This window comes from Sturnus vulgaris, chromosome 14 (assembly GCF_052056855.1).
Source record: "Sturnus vulgaris isolate bStuVul1 chromosome 14, bStuVul1.hap1, whole genome shotgun sequence".
In the NCBI taxonomy this organism is placed as follows: domain Eukaryota; kingdom Metazoa; phylum Chordata; class Aves; order Passeriformes; family Sturnidae; genus Sturnus; species Sturnus vulgaris.
In genome coordinates this window covers 938,519-952,212 of record NC_142256.1, presented here as the reverse complement: position 1 = coordinate 952,212, position 13,694 = coordinate 938,519, and the positions used below count along the sequence as shown (strand labels likewise).

Below are 13,694 nucleotides of genomic sequence, written 5' to 3'. Positions count from 1 at the left end.
AGATGCTCAGGGAAAAACGAGGAGCACGCAAGCACGGGTGTTCTCAAGTTCACTTAACTCTCTCGGGCACCAAATATTCTCAGCGCTGGGGATTCTTCGAGTTTATCGTTTATCTACTTAGGGACCCCAAGGGTTCTCTCGTCCACGTGTTTACAACTTCCTGAAAGGTGGTTATAGTCAGGTGGGGGTTGGTCTCTTTCTCCAGGCAGCACTGACAGAACGAGAGGATACAGTCCTAAGCTACGTCGAAGGAGATATAGGTTGGATAATAGGAACAAGTTTTTTACGGAGAGAGTGATAAAGTGATAAATGGTCTGCCCAGAGAGGTGGTGGAGTCACCATCCCTAGATGTGTTTAAAAAAAGATTGGATGTGGCACTCGGTGCCATGGTTTAGTTGAGGTGTTAGGGCATGGGTTGGACTCGATGATCTTGAAGTTCTCCTCCAACCTAGTGATTCTTCGATTCTATGATACCTGTCACCTTTCGATGTCACCTAAAATTCCTGCCGCCACACATCCTTTGGCCAGGAGGCTCACCCAACCACTTGCTACCATTTGGATGCATTGTTCTTGTGTGAACCTGGCTGCTGCGGTTTCCCCCAAGAGCTCGAGAACCTGGCCCTTTCCCGGCCCGGTCCCGGTGGGGCCGGAGCAGGAGAGCGGGTCCTCCAGTCCGCAAGGGGGCGCCACACGGTTTCAGACTCGCTACCTGCCTGGGGCGGGGCTGTGTCGCATGGTCACGCCCATCGTGGGCGGTGACAGCTGGGTCGCGCTGCGCTGGCCGCCGTAGCCTCTCCCTCGCCACGCCCCACTGTCACGAGGGGCCGGCGCGGGCGCTGATTGGCCGGCTCAGAGGGGCGAGGCGGTCGCTGATTGGTCGGCGGCGCGCGGCGGAGCGCGTCCCGGCGCGGCGCGTCAGTTCCGCGCTGGGCCCGCGATGCTGTCGGCGGGCGGCGGCTCCGGCCCCGGCGGGCCGGGCGGCTCCGGGCCGGGGCTCGGCGGCGACGGTGATTTCCTGTCGCGGTACCGGCTGGTGTCGGCCAAGCTGCGGCGGCGGTTCCTGCGGAAACCGAATGTGGCGGAGGCGGCGGAGCAGTTCGCGGCACTGGCGCGGGAACTGCGTGCCCAGGAGAGCCTGCCCTACGCCGCCTGGTGCCAGCTGGCTGTGGCGCGCTGCGCCCAGAGCCTGTTCAACGGCCCCGCCGAGGCGGCCGCGCTGGCCGAGGCCGCGCGGCTCTTCTTGCGCCAGGAGCGGGACCTGCGGCAGCGCCTGGGGTTGCGCGGTGGCTTCGGCGAGCACGTGGCGGCGGCGCAGAGCTGCGGGGCCTTCGCCGCCCGCCTGCATCTGGAGCGGGGGCAGCCCGCGCTGGCGGCCGGGCCGTGCCTGGAGTTGGCGGCGGCGCTCCGCGACACGGGACAGCCCGCCCGCGCCGCCGCGCCCCTGCAGCGGGCGGCGGAGCTGCTGACGGCGGCGCGGCTGCCGCTGCAGGCTCTGCGCTGCCTGGCCGAGCGCGCGTCCTGCCTGCTGTTGGCCCGCGACTACGCCGGGGCGCTGGCCACGCTGACGCGGGCGCAGGCGCTGGCCGGGGCCGGACTGGGCGGTGCGGCCGGGGCCGCGCCCGGCGGCGCCTTCCTGGACGTCCTGGCGCGCTGCGAGGTGTCGCGGGTGCTGCTGCTGCTCCTGCTGCAGCCGCCGCCCGCCAAGCTGCTGCCCGAGCACGCCCGCACGCTGGAGCAGTACTGCTGGGAGGCGCCCGACGGCGGAACGGGCACCGGGAGCGGCTCTGGGACGAGCGGGGGGCTGCCGCCGGCCGCCAGCTACCTGCCGGCCGAGCTGTTCCTGCTGCTGCAGTCGGCAGTGCTGGCCTGCCAGGAGAAGGACGCGGAGGCCCTGAAAGCGCTGCAGGCCGAGCTGTGGCCGCTGCTGAGCGCCGAGCAGAACCATCTGCTGCACCTGGTACTGCAGGAGATGCTGAGCCCCGCCGGACAGGGCCTCTGAGCGCCGCCGCCCGCAGGGACTGGTCGCTTCAGCCGGTGCCAGCACAGACTTTATCCCGTTATTTATTTTTAATACGAGTTCTGTAACGCAGTGAAGTAATGGTTGATGAGAGAATGCATTCACTTTCCCTGTGTTACAGTAAACTGCTCACTGTATGTACTGAAAGTTGTCATGCTTGGAAGAAGTGTAACCCTAAAGTAGAAAGGCCATTTCAGGGCAGAAGGAAGTTGTTCATTAAAAGACTGGCTGTAACTTGTATGTGTTGAAGGATTTGGGTATCTAGGAATCAAATATTAGAGCTGGTTTTTTAAAAACAAACAAACAAAAAAACATACAAAAAACTTACATAAAAATAAGATTTAAGTTTTTCCCCGTCCTGAAAACAACAGACACTGCAGCCAACACGAGGCCCTGAGTTTTGTGGTGGACTAAAGGAGTTGGTCACTGACCTGCAAGTGGTTCCTAGGGTGATGGTGGCCTGACTGCAGTCTCTGTAGCAGGTGTTAACCCAGAGACCTGAACCTGCACGATGGCAAATCAACTTCAGCTAAGGGAATTTGGGAATGAAATTAATCGTGGGGGTGGTGAAGTTACTGGAGTTATTGGAATGTGGACTTTTAAGCTGTTACCTGTCTGCTCTCAGGAACTTCTGTCTCTTGGTTTCTGCTTGGGATCTTTAGGTTAGCTGGTCTTTAGAGGAGAAAAGATCCTGCTGTCTGGTGCAGTCAGCTGTTGGGTACAGGCCTTGCTAAATCCCAGCCGTGCTAATATACCACCTAAAGCAGTGCAGGCTTTATCCTGAAAGCTGGAGATGCCCCGGGGGTGTGCATGTTGGGTGGATAAAGAGCAGCTACTGGTCAGTGAAACAAACGCTTTCAGCCAGCACTTCCAGGGACCCTGCAGAGGCTGAGGCTTTCAGAAAGAAGGCAATCCCGTTTGTACACCTGGAAGAGAAGCCAGATGTAACAAGTAATTGTGTTAAACAGTGGTCTTAATATTTGGGTCTGGAGACAGCAGTTTTTTCAAATACTTCGCCGGTGTTTGTTTTTCACCTTGCACATTTAAATAATGAAGAACTTGCCGTTTGCCCCTCTGAAACGCAGAGAAGCTGCTAATTTTAAGAAGCCTTAATTACCACAAGCCTCTTTTCGACAAGGTAAAACGGCAGTTTTAAAGAAAGGCTCGGATCGAAACTGGATGTTATTTTATGGCTAAATTAGCCGTGCATGCGCCAGGCCGGGAGGCAAAACTAAAAACCCATGCGGGCGAAATCACGTAAGTCCGTGTCCTGCTTAAATTTCGATAGATGAAAGTGTAGCTAGAACTGTAACTCCACGATCGAGCCGAGGATGGGCGGTCCGGAGGCGGCGGAAGGGGCGCGGCGCGGGCGGGCGGTGCCGGTGACGCGGGCGGCGCGGGGCCCGGCGGGACGGGGCGGGCGCTGCGCTCCGGGCGGCGGGGACAGCACGCGGCGCGGCCATGGCGGACGGGGACGGTGCGCAGCGGTGGGGACCGGCGGGGGCGCGGGGACTCCAGGCGGAGAGGGCCACGGGAAGGGCTTGGGACCGGCGCGGCGCCGCTCGGGGAAGGCTCTGCAGACGGCTTTGCCCCCCTTGGGCCTTTTCCCCTCTCCCCTCCCGGCCCTGCGCGCTCACTCCCGGCATGTCGCTCCCGCAGGTTCCAGCGCGAAGAAGCGGCGGAAGAAGGAGAAGCGAGCGCTTGGCGATGATGATGTAGCGGTGAGCGCGGGGCGGCGGGTTGATCGGGCCGTGCTCGGTGCAGGGGGGCTCCCGCAGCCCCATCCATGCGGACGCGGTGCGGGGACCGTGGGTAGGGCTGGGACGGGCTCTCTCCGTTCCGACCCGGCGGGAGCGCGGCCGCCCCGCGTGGCAGCGGCGAGAGCCGCCGGGGCCACGTGGAGAGGGCGGCGGGAGCGCGGCCCGCCGGCTTCCTCTTCTCTGATCCCGCTTAACTTCACCCCCCCAGGACATTCAGCACACCGAGGACTTCCTCATCAAGCCCGAGTCCCGGGTGGCCCAGCTGGACACGTCGCAGTGGCCCTTGCTGCTGAAGGTAGGGCGGGTTCTGCTCAACCTCGTGGCCCGGCCGCGTTCCCGCTCCTTTTGTCCCCTGGAGGTGCTCTCTGCTGCGAGCGGCACACGTGGTGCTGTGCCTGCAGAAACCGTGTTACGAAGTCTCTCCAGCAGTATCCGTTAAGTTTTGTGAGTTTTTCATGCCTTGGAAAGATCCCGCCATATTTTTTGAGTTTTTAATTTGGGTCTGACCGTGGCCTGTTATGTGTGTAGACTTCCAGGTTGCTTCTCCTGAGTTTCTGGGGAATGTTCGGTTTATTGTCAATGCTGCTTTCCCATTTCCTTCAGTCGAGGGTTTCTGTTTTTCTCGATTTTCATAAAATATTGTCGTGGTTTCATTGTTGGATCATTTTCATTTTGGAAGTGGCTCTGTCATTTAAATGTACAAATGAGACCTAGTGTATCAGGGGAGATGTACTGCAGCCCAGCAACACTGAAATCAAGAGAGTTTAAAAAGACTTGTAACTTCTGCTTGGATTTTGTAGAACTTTGACAAGTTAAACGTGAGGACAGCACACTACACACCTCTTCCTTCCGGTGCTAATCCCCTGAAGAGAGAGATTTCTGACTATGTTAGGTGAGTGCAATACAAGCCAGAGTGGTTTATTTTTCTTTCACAGTTAATACCTTCAAAATATTTTGTCTGGATTCCCCTTGTACCTTTCTTCTTCGCTCAGCGCATTGCCATAGTCAGTAAACATTTAAATAGGACCCACTGATCTCTCCCTGTAAAGTTTTCTTTATTCTGAGGTTGTAGCAGATCTGTGGATGAACATGCAAACTGCCTAAGGAATTCTCTGGTGCCTTTGGAAAAGTTCCTTGGCCTGCTGGGCTTTGAAACTGCTTGGAGTTTGTAGAATTTCGGGTACTTTTTAAATGCAGAAAAGTGATAAGGCAGGGGAGAAGTCCTTGACCATTGGTTATCTCACCTGTTGTGCATGAAGTTGGGTCAGTGTGGGCTCACTGAGAGCTGCTGGGAGGCTCATTGCTTATCTGGCTGTACAGAAATACATTTCTTTGCAGCCAGGACAGCATTTCAATGTTACTGCACTGTTGCTGTGTCTGCCCTGATGCTTAGCTTCCATTCCCTGCCATTTTGCACTGTAGGTCTGGCTTTATTAACCTCGACAAACCCTCCAATCCATCCTCCCATGAGGTGGTTGCGTGGATTCGGCGCATCCTGCGGGTGGAGAAGACAGGGCACAGTGGCACCCTGGATCCCAAGGTGACTGGGTGCCTCATTGTGTGCATCGAGAGGGCGACACGGCTGGTCAAATCTCAGCAGGGAGCAGGTTTGTCTGATGCTCAGGGCCCTTTGCAGTGACTGGGGGTGTGAGAAGTGCTTTTGGACACAAAATGGAGATTCCTAAAACTTGAAAAGGCCAATCTTAGTCTTCAGTGCCTTCACCTTTAAGGGTTACATGTTATTCCAAGCCACCGAGGACACATCCATGTTGTCTCAGGTGGTTTTCTCATTGCTTCTCTGGTGCTTGGGCTGTTATAAATCAGTGAAATCCCTTCTGATAAAGTTTTATCTACCAGTTGAAATTTATTTACCAGTCCAGAGAATAAATTAGCTTAGATTTATTTCCCTGGAGGAATAACCAAGTCTCTAATAAGCCATGTCCATTTTGTAGAAGAGGTGGTAGGATTTCAGGGTTCTGGGGATGTGTGGGTGTGAAGCAGGGTGGACCTTGAGGTCCAACATCAAATGCAAGCGGCCACTCCTGACTGCTCTTGTCATTCTTTCAGGCAAAGAGTATGTGGGAATTGTTCGGCTGCACAATGCCATTGAAAGTGAGGCTCAGCTGGCCAGGGTAAGTCTCACATGCTCTTAGCCATGCTGGCATCTGGCATGCAGTGCTGGCCAGTGGTGGAAGATGAAAGGCCAGGAATATAGCTCAGGTGTGCTGTGTGTGAGGTGATGACACAGTTTATCCATTCTCTGAGTGCAGTGGAGCTGCCCTCCTGCAGCACCCCAGCTCCTGTTCTAGGGTCTGGGTGCTGTGCAGCCTCCAGACATCCTGCAGCGTCCCAGTGTCCTACTGGGGGCTGCTGTGATGTGTGGCTGGCTGCCTGCAGGAGGGGAGCAGTGCTGGCAGGGTTGGAGCCCCTCTTTGGGGGTTCCATCCTCACTAGGACGAGGGATGGTGTCTGATCACATGCTGCCATCTAATGGAAAAATCCTGGGTGTGCTCACTGGCACGTTGACCACATCACTGGCTTGGATTTGCTTTATTAAATATGGCATCACCAAATCAGGATAAACCTTGTGGTTTCTCATTCTTGGAAGTGGACATAATTGCTGCAGATACCAAGGTACTCCTGCATTAGGGTTCAGGTATTAACTCTTGCTTCTCCTTCCTCCCTCAGGCCATAGAAACCCTGACAGGTGCCCTGTTCCAGCGGCCACCCCTCATTGCTGCTGTCAAACGACAGCTGAGAGTCAGAACCATCTACGAGAGCAAGCTGGTGGAGTATGATCCTGAGAGAAGATTAGGTAAAACAGGGCTTTCCTGCCTTCTTCCTATAAAACTGACAACTGATAAAATTTTCTGTGAAATAGGCTGCTTTTGGCAGATGTCTTAAGACCTAAGGCCTCCAAATGTCCAGAAGTAACTGCTTCATGCATTGCTTTGGTGTGCTGGGAAGCAAATCCCGTCTCTTTTTGTACTGCTGCACCCTTCACAGAAGAGCCAAATGATGTCAATTAGATGGCATTAGCTCTCAGGGCAAAGATGACCTTCATCTATCACCCCATGCTGATGGCTCTGGGAAGGGCTGGGCATACAGCTTCTCTTGAAAGATGTGGTTTATTTTCTGCTTTAAAACTCTCTATCCTGTCATACCTTTCAGGTATCTTCTGGGTGAGCTGTGAAGCAGGCACATACATCCGAACCCTCTGCGTCCACCTGGGGTTGCTGCTGGGTGTGGGGGGCCAGATGCAGGAGCTCCGCAGAGTCCGCTCAGGCATCCTGGGAGAGACGGTACAGTGGCACCTGGAAATTGTCAGAATTGCAAGAGTTCCTTAGGACTGTGTGTGTTTCACAGTGTTAGGAGGAGGTTTAGGCTCGGGGAGGAGTTCTGTAAATAGCCCCCAAAGAGTGAGAGCTCTTGCTGTAGATGGTTTGTAACCAAAGTGTTGAGTTCAGTTCAGGATGTTGCTCCTGTTCTGGTAATTAAACTTTGGGACAGTGAGTGACTGGGAAGTGCACTGTGGTGGCTGAAAGTTTGTTTTATGTCACCTGCGTTTCTCAGCCTACAGACCCCAGTGTCCCATGAGTTCAGGAGTGTGAGGTGACTGCTTGGAGTCAGCACAGCTCAGGGAATGTGTTTCATTGGAATGAGCCTGGGAGATGCAGTCTTGTGTGATCTTGGACACTTGTACGGTCTTTTCACTCTGGTCATAGATCTTGCTGCTGGTCCAAACTCCAGAACTATTTTTTTTTTTTTTTTTTTTTTGCAAAGCAGCAGTATCAAAGTGCAAGTGCTTCCCCACCCATCTGTGCTCTTAGCTGTAATCACCAGGCATTTCTGAATTCCTGGTGTTGGCTGCTCCCAGCTGCCTCAAAATTTATTCCATGTCACAGATTAAAGAGCTGGTTAATTTAGACTTCTGCTCACTAACCTTCGTCTAGAAGTCCCAGGAATTTCAGTTAGGTCATATTTAAAAGTTTCATGTGGGCAGACCTTAGACTGTAGATCCAAATGCTGTCTGAGATTAGGAAGGTCGAAGCCTGTTAGCTCAAGCCAGGCTGATCTCAAGCTGCTGATGGAAAGTATTCTTTCCTCTTTTAGGTTGTGTTTTCATGCTTGTGGTGGGCATCTGGTTTTGCTTTCTTTTTCAAACACTATTTGCTGTTGGACTTTAGCTATTTATTCTCTTGTACATGTTTCAAGTTGGTGGCTGGTGGGGAAGTTTAGAAGGGTTTTGTCTTTGCAGGACAACATGGTGACCATGCACGATGTCCTGGACGCCCAGTGGCAGTATGACAACAACAAGGATGACAGCTACCTGCGAAGGGTCATCCTGCCCCTGGAGAAGCTGCTCACTTCACACAAGAGGCTCGTCATGAAAGACAGTGCTGTGAGTTCCTGAGGCAGTGCCAGGGGAACTGCAAAGTGTCCTCCTGACTTGTGCAGCTGATAGAATACACAAGATCAGGAGCCATGTGATGTCCAGTGATGGTGACCTGTATAGGACCTCCCATGGGCTGCCGCCAAAGCAGCACTAAGATGCAGAAGCCATGAATTAAATGACAGAGGATCTGCTCTCCTCACTTCAGGAGGATGCTGATGGTTATAAGACATCTGCCTTGCCCATTGTTTGATGTGATAGATGCTTTGCTTTCTCCTCCCAAAGCTCTCAAGTTTTATATAGTGGACAAAAACAAGTAGTTACTTGGGGATGATATTGCTGGCATGGTAATGGCAGTGGGAAGCTAAAAATTAAAGACACTTTGTACTTCAGTGTTCGTATTAGCTTTGAAGCCCACCCATTGCCTACATTTTCAGGTTAATGCCATTTGCTATGGAGCCAAGATCATGCTGCCTGGTGTTCTGCGGTATGAGGATGGGATTGAGCTTAATCAAGAGATTGTTGTCATCACCACGAAAGGAGAAGCCATCTGCCTAGGTATGAAATGCCTCCTTCTTGTGTCCAGCTAACTGCAGAAATAACAGACTGCGTTAGAGGCACCATAAATTAGTTCCCATGTCAGAAGGTTTAATTAGTGCTTCCTGTTAGGGAATGTGGGCCCAAGGCAGCTGGTTTTGGGCAGGATATTAAGAAGCAATGGCTGCATCAGTCCTGGGCAAGATGTGAGAGTTTCAGCAGCTGTGTGATGCTCAGGTGTGCTGTGTGTGAGGTGATGACACAGTTTATCCATTCTCTGAGTGCAGTGGAGCTGCCCTCCTGCAGCACCCCAGCTCCTGTTCTAGGGTCTGGGTGCTGTGCAGCCTCCAGACATCCTGCAGCGTCCCAGTGTCCTACTGGGGGCTGCTGTGATGTGTGGCTGGCTGCCTGCAGGAGGGGAGCAGTGCTGGCAGGGTTGGAGCCCCTCTTTGGGGGTTCCATCCTCACTAGGACGAGGGATGGTGTCTGATCACATGCTGCCACCAGCCACATCTCCTGGTAGATCAGTGCAAAGGGACTCCAGCAACTGCCAGCTTGACTTGAAAGGGTGCCCAGTTCTAAACAGGGCGTTCAGAGCAGCTGTGTCAGTGATTGCTTGGGGTGACACTGTTGGGGGGTGTTGGTCATGTTTGTGCTGACAGATGCAGAACAGGCTGTCACAGTTCTGCTCTTCAGGAGTTACTGACCTCCATGCCTGCTTCTGCAGCCATTGCCTTGATGACCACAGCAGTCATTTCTACATGTGACCATGGCGTCGTGGCAAAGATCAAGAGAGTGATCATGGAGAGAGACACATATCCCAGGAAATGGGGGCTGGGTCCCAAGGTGAGTGCTGCTGTGGGCATGGGGTCAGTCCCAGGGCAGTGGTGGGAGCCCAGCTATTGGGATGTGGGACCCTTGGGCAGAGCTGTACCTTTGTCTTCTTCGGGGCCTTGCTGTAATTCTGCTGTGGTCTCCTGGAGCTACGATGGTGGCAATTCCCAGTGCCAGGGCTGTGGCAGCCCAGTGCTGGTGGGAGTGAAGCTTTCCCTCCCAAAAGAGCCCGGGGGCCACTGCTGGTGTTCAGGCATGGTCACATCAGATCTGTAAGCACCAGCCCTCCTCTGGTAAAGAGCCAAATGATGTGAAGTGGATAGCATTAGCATTCTGTGCAAAGATGACCTTCATCCATCACCCCATGCTGATGGCTCTGGAGGGGCTGGGCAGGAGCTTCACACTGCTTAAATGCATACTGTCTATGGGACACTAAACTGTGCCTGAAGGAGAGGAGCAGTGGGAACACCCAGTGCTGGGTGCCTCTCCCACCTCAGGCATGTGGTAGCTTACCTGCAGCCAGGCTGGCCTGATGCAGGTTGGAGTCAAAACTCAAGTTGCAGTGGCTCCTCCCATTCCCAGTGGTTCAGGTGAAAGCTTTGGGGCTGCCTCCACATCTGTCTCACAGGAGAGGTGGTAGTACAGGACAGTTCAAGCATTTTGGAGTCCTTTGCAAAACCTCACAAACAAGTGGTCTGGCTCAAATGCTGCAGGTCATTGAGCTGGAAAAACCCAGTCAAAGATCCAGACTCCATGATGTGCAGTTGTATTACTGTTGCTGTGACTACCCCATCAAATTAGCCATTATTTACTGATAAAGATGCCTCTTGTCTGAGATTCAGGCTTCTGTGCAGGAGATGTTTGGTCTCATTTGTTCCAAGGTCCTTGGAACAGTGGTAAATAGGTAATGCTGTAGTTGTTGGCTTGGCTTGTTGCTGGATTCTCTCCTCTTGCTTGAGGGAGGATTTTTCCTACCTGGAGCTGCAGTTTGACTTGTTGCATTCTGCTTTCAGGCCAGTCAGAAGAAGATGATGATCCAGAAGGGTCTGCTGGACAAACATGGAAAGCCCAATGAGAGCACACCAGAATCCTGGAGGAGGGAATATGTGGATTACAGGTTGGTACTGGGTGTGTGGCTCCCACAGGGTTGTTCAGAGGGGAGCACTGCAGCAAGGGCTGGGCTTGATGCTGCTATTTGTGCATGGACCGTGCTAGGCTTGGCCCAAGGCTGTCTGGAACCTGGGATGCAGTTGCATTTCTTGGAGTGTGTTGCTCTTGGGCGTGGTGGGAGAAAGGCCCTGAGCAGACAGTTATCCCTTTTTAGCCTGTTGTGGTTTTAGAGGGAGTCAGTCTGCTAAATTAAATGAGGGAGGCCGTGCTGTTGCCCAGCCCAGCTGGCCCTGGTGCAGGCTGCAGGTCTCCCCCACACCAACTTCCCCACCCAGCTCCTGGGGTGGGTTACAGAGCTCTTGTAGGGATTTGTACCAGTCCAGAGCAGCGTGAAGCAACCAACGACTGTCCTGTGCAACCTTGGGGTCTTGTCTTTCAGGGATACTTCCAGGAAAGAAGCAGCTGCTGATCACCAAGCTGTTTCAGAGGTGGACAGGGCTGCAAAAGTGAGTATTGCCTGTTCTCTCTGGCTCTTACTCAATGCCCCTGTTATTCCCATTATCTGCTTATACCTTGCACCTGCATTTTCATGCAATGATGATTTTTAGTCCAGGGTCTTCCATGCCCTTTGTTAGGCACAAGGTCAGTGCCCATTCACAGTTCCTTGCCTGGGGCTCCAACCCAGGACAAAATTTGCAGCTCAAACACCAAGCTACTGGCTCTGGGCATATTCTTCAACACAGCACAAGAAAATATATTGTATGGAGCCACAACAGAGATTTTTTTGTGCCAGAGAACGTTTTTGGAGACTATGGAGAACTGCAGAAATGTCCATGCAAGAGTTGCACCTAAAATTCCCTAACTCAGGGCTTTTGCATGCCCTTGGAAAGGTGCGGCAGTGTTTTAAACTAATACTTGGGATACAGGAAACTGAAAAGTACAGGGGGAAATTCTGGCAGAAGCAAATCCTAGACAGTGTATGCTGGAGAGTCTGCAAGTCACCGTGTTGTTAAATGAAGTTGTATTGAATCGGGCCGTCAGTTTTCCCCTCACCTGAGCTGTGTTGGTGTGTCTGACAATGTGTTCCCCCAACAGAGAAAGCGAGACTCAGAGAGTGAAAATGAGGAAGCTGTCACCCCACCATCCTCCCCACCACCAGAGGAACTGAGCAAAAAGGAAAAGAAAAGGAAGAAGAAAGAGAAGAAGGCCAGAGAGGCATCTGAGAGTGAGGGAGAACAAATAGAGAGGGTATGTAATTGGGTACTGCCATGGTGTGGTCTAAATGTGGTGGAGATTGCTATCTGTCCCTAATTACCTCCAGGATTAATGCATCAGTAGCCTGCAGTGCATGTCCATGGAGTGCCAGGCTTTCCATAACAGAGGAGGATGCGTTAGACGTGCATTTTAAACTGAACTGGTGGTGGGAGATAGGGCAGGTGGCCCAGGACAGTTGGTGGGTTCCTGCCAGGCCACCTCTGTGTTGTGGTGTCCTGTCGGGGGTCCTTGTGGGAGGATGGTGCTGGAGTGTGTCCTGGGGAGCCTGCACTGCTTCTGGGATGGAGCTGTTCCTCCTGAAATGGGCATCGGGGGATTCCTTTTTGATGGCTTCCTGACCTTTCCAATCCCTCCACAGACCAGTGAGTCCAGCAGCAAGAAGAAAAAGAAGAAGAAACAAAAGGAGGTAGAAGAGAGCTCTGATTAAGCAGCTGGGTTTGTCCAAAGTGGGCAACCTCATCAGTCAGGAGGGAGGAGTTTTAGGCCTTGAGAAGAGGACTGGCTGCGTGGCAGAGGAGCCAGCAAGTTCCAAGTTCTTTTCTGCTGTTTATATGAGTGAGAGGGTGTTTGCCCTGCTTAGGTGCCCCTCTTCATCCTGTTTTAAGGGTTGCCAGAGGAGCAGGGTTGCCTCCCTGTCCCTGCACTGGACTGATCTCTAAGCTGAGCACCATGATGCCAATAGAAGTGGTATCTTCAGGGAAGCTGTAGCTTCTGGCTCTTCCTTGGTCTCTGTTTTCACATAGAGAGGGTGGAATAATCTTTCTCCCCCCTCATGTACTGCCTCTTTTTTACTTTTCTCCCAAGGCTGAAGCTGTTACCTGACAGTTAAGGAATGTGTTGCTTCCTGGAGGAGTGGCTTTGTCACAGCCCATGTGAAAGGGTTTGCATGGGGACAGTCAGATCAGTTATTTCTGAAGGACTGTGTTTTGTTTTAACCTGGCCACATGCTTGGCTTTGTTCAGTTAAATGAGAACAAGTAGACCACACAGATTATTTTTCACTCCTTTTTTTACCTTTACCGTGAAAGGATTAGAAAATTTAATTTCTCGTTCTTGTTTATAGCACAAGGACGTGCTTGTTCATTGTGTGCTGATTCCCAAGCCCAGTTGATTCAGTGACCTGGGCAGTGTGTCCCTTTTGCTGGCTCTTTGCTCTTCTCTACCCATTTGTTGAACTGCAAAGCTTTTGGTTGCCTTGCCTGGTTCTGATGCCCACTGTGCTCTGCAGGCTGGAGGGCAGAAGGTGACCAGGAGGTGACTGACCAACCTGTACTTCAAGCTGCTGGGACTGGAGTCCTGAGGAAAAGCTTAGTCAGAGGCAGCTTTGCCAGGGGGCACTGGGTGTGGGCTTGAACGGTTTCAGATAAATTTGTTGCTAACCTATCTGGAATGACTTGCTGGGGGCAAAAGGTCTCTCCTCTTGTCACCAGGGTAGTGCTGAGCCAGGATTTAGCTCCTTTTAATGAGGAAAGACCCCAGGTTCTTTTGTTCTGAGTTTCATTCCCTGCAGAAATTCTGTTAATTGTTGGTTTAACCTCGTGCATTGCTTTAGTCTATCCTCCCCTCCAGTGCTGGAGATGCAGGCAATGGGGACAGCACCTGGTGGGTGTTACAACCTGAGCAGGAAAAAAAAAGGTCCATTTTTATTTACTGTTTTTTTACAAAAAAAAAAAAAATAAATTTCTGGTTTTGAACAAGTGATTTTCTTGCTCCTCTGGCTCCTCCCGAAAGGTCAGTGGCGTTCATGAGAACGGCCTTTGTCAGTGCCC

The 13,694-nt window shown here is 52.7% G+C and overlaps 2 protein-coding genes and 5 non-coding genes across 7 annotated transcripts; all 7 read left to right on the top strand.

The window, feature by feature from the left end:
* Positions 1–910: 910 nt before the first annotated feature.
* Positions 911–2,255, top strand: LOC106853726 (40-kDa huntingtin-associated protein-like). Its single transcript, XM_014877164.2, has one exon. It carries the CDS (start codon positions 938–940, stop codon positions 1,997–1,999), a length of 1,062 nt encoding a protein of 353 aa, XP_014732650.1. The 5' UTR covers positions 911–937; the 3' UTR covers positions 2,000–2,255.
* Positions 2,256–3,409: 1,154 nt separating this feature from the next.
* On the top strand, positions 3,410–13,626 carry DKC1 (dyskerin pseudouridine synthase 1). Its single transcript, XM_014877162.2, has 15 exons — positions 3,410–3,494; positions 3,677–3,738; positions 3,986–4,072; positions 4,578–4,669; positions 5,200–5,384; positions 5,845–5,909; positions 6,466–6,592; positions 6,949–7,079; positions 8,036–8,179; positions 8,608–8,728; positions 9,435–9,553; positions 10,555–10,658; positions 11,091–11,157; positions 11,747–11,899; positions 12,285–13,626. Exons 1-15 carry the CDS (start codon positions 3,479–3,481, stop codon positions 12,351–12,353), a joined length of 1,542 nt encoding a protein of 513 aa, XP_014732648.1. The 5' UTR covers positions 3,410–3,478; the 3' UTR covers positions 12,354–13,626.
* Positions 6,009–6,254, top strand: LOC148222081 (small nucleolar RNA SNORD17). The gene has a single exon (XR_015806934.1). It is a non-coding gene; the product is annotated as a small nucleolar RNA SNORD17 (small nucleolar RNA).
* LOC148222080 (small nucleolar RNA SNORD83) lies at positions 6,788–6,863 on the top strand. The gene has a single exon (XR_015806936.1). It is a non-coding gene; the product is annotated as a small nucleolar RNA SNORD83 (small nucleolar RNA).
* Positions 7,225–7,359, top strand: LOC148222079 (small nucleolar RNA SNORA36 family). Its single transcript, XR_015806932.1, has one exon. It is a non-coding gene; the product is annotated as a small nucleolar RNA SNORA36 family (small nucleolar RNA).
* On the top strand, positions 8,956–9,201 carry LOC148222078 (small nucleolar RNA SNORD17). The gene has a single exon (XR_015806933.1). It is a non-coding gene; the product is annotated as a small nucleolar RNA SNORD17 (small nucleolar RNA).
* LOC148222077 (small nucleolar RNA SNORD83) lies at positions 9,842–9,917 on the top strand. Its single transcript, XR_015806937.1, has one exon. It is a non-coding gene; the product is annotated as a small nucleolar RNA SNORD83 (small nucleolar RNA).
* Positions 13,627–13,694: the final 68 nt, after the last annotated feature.

Excerpts from the sequence above, each read along its gene's own strand:
- LOC106853726 (XM_014877164.2), top strand. The coding sequence starts at position 938 with ATGCTGTCGGCGGGCGGCGGCTCCGGCCCCGGCGGGCCGGGCGGCTCC.
- DKC1 (XM_014877162.2), top strand. Across the intron at positions 5,385-5,844 it reads CAAATCTCAGCAGGGAGCAG|GCAAAGAGTATGTGGGAATT; the intron begins GTTTGTCTGATG and ends TCATTCTTTCAG. Across the intron at positions 6,593-6,948 it reads TGATCCTGAGAGAAGATTAG|GTATCTTCTGGGTGAGCTGT; the intron begins GTAAAACAGGGC and ends CATACCTTTCAG.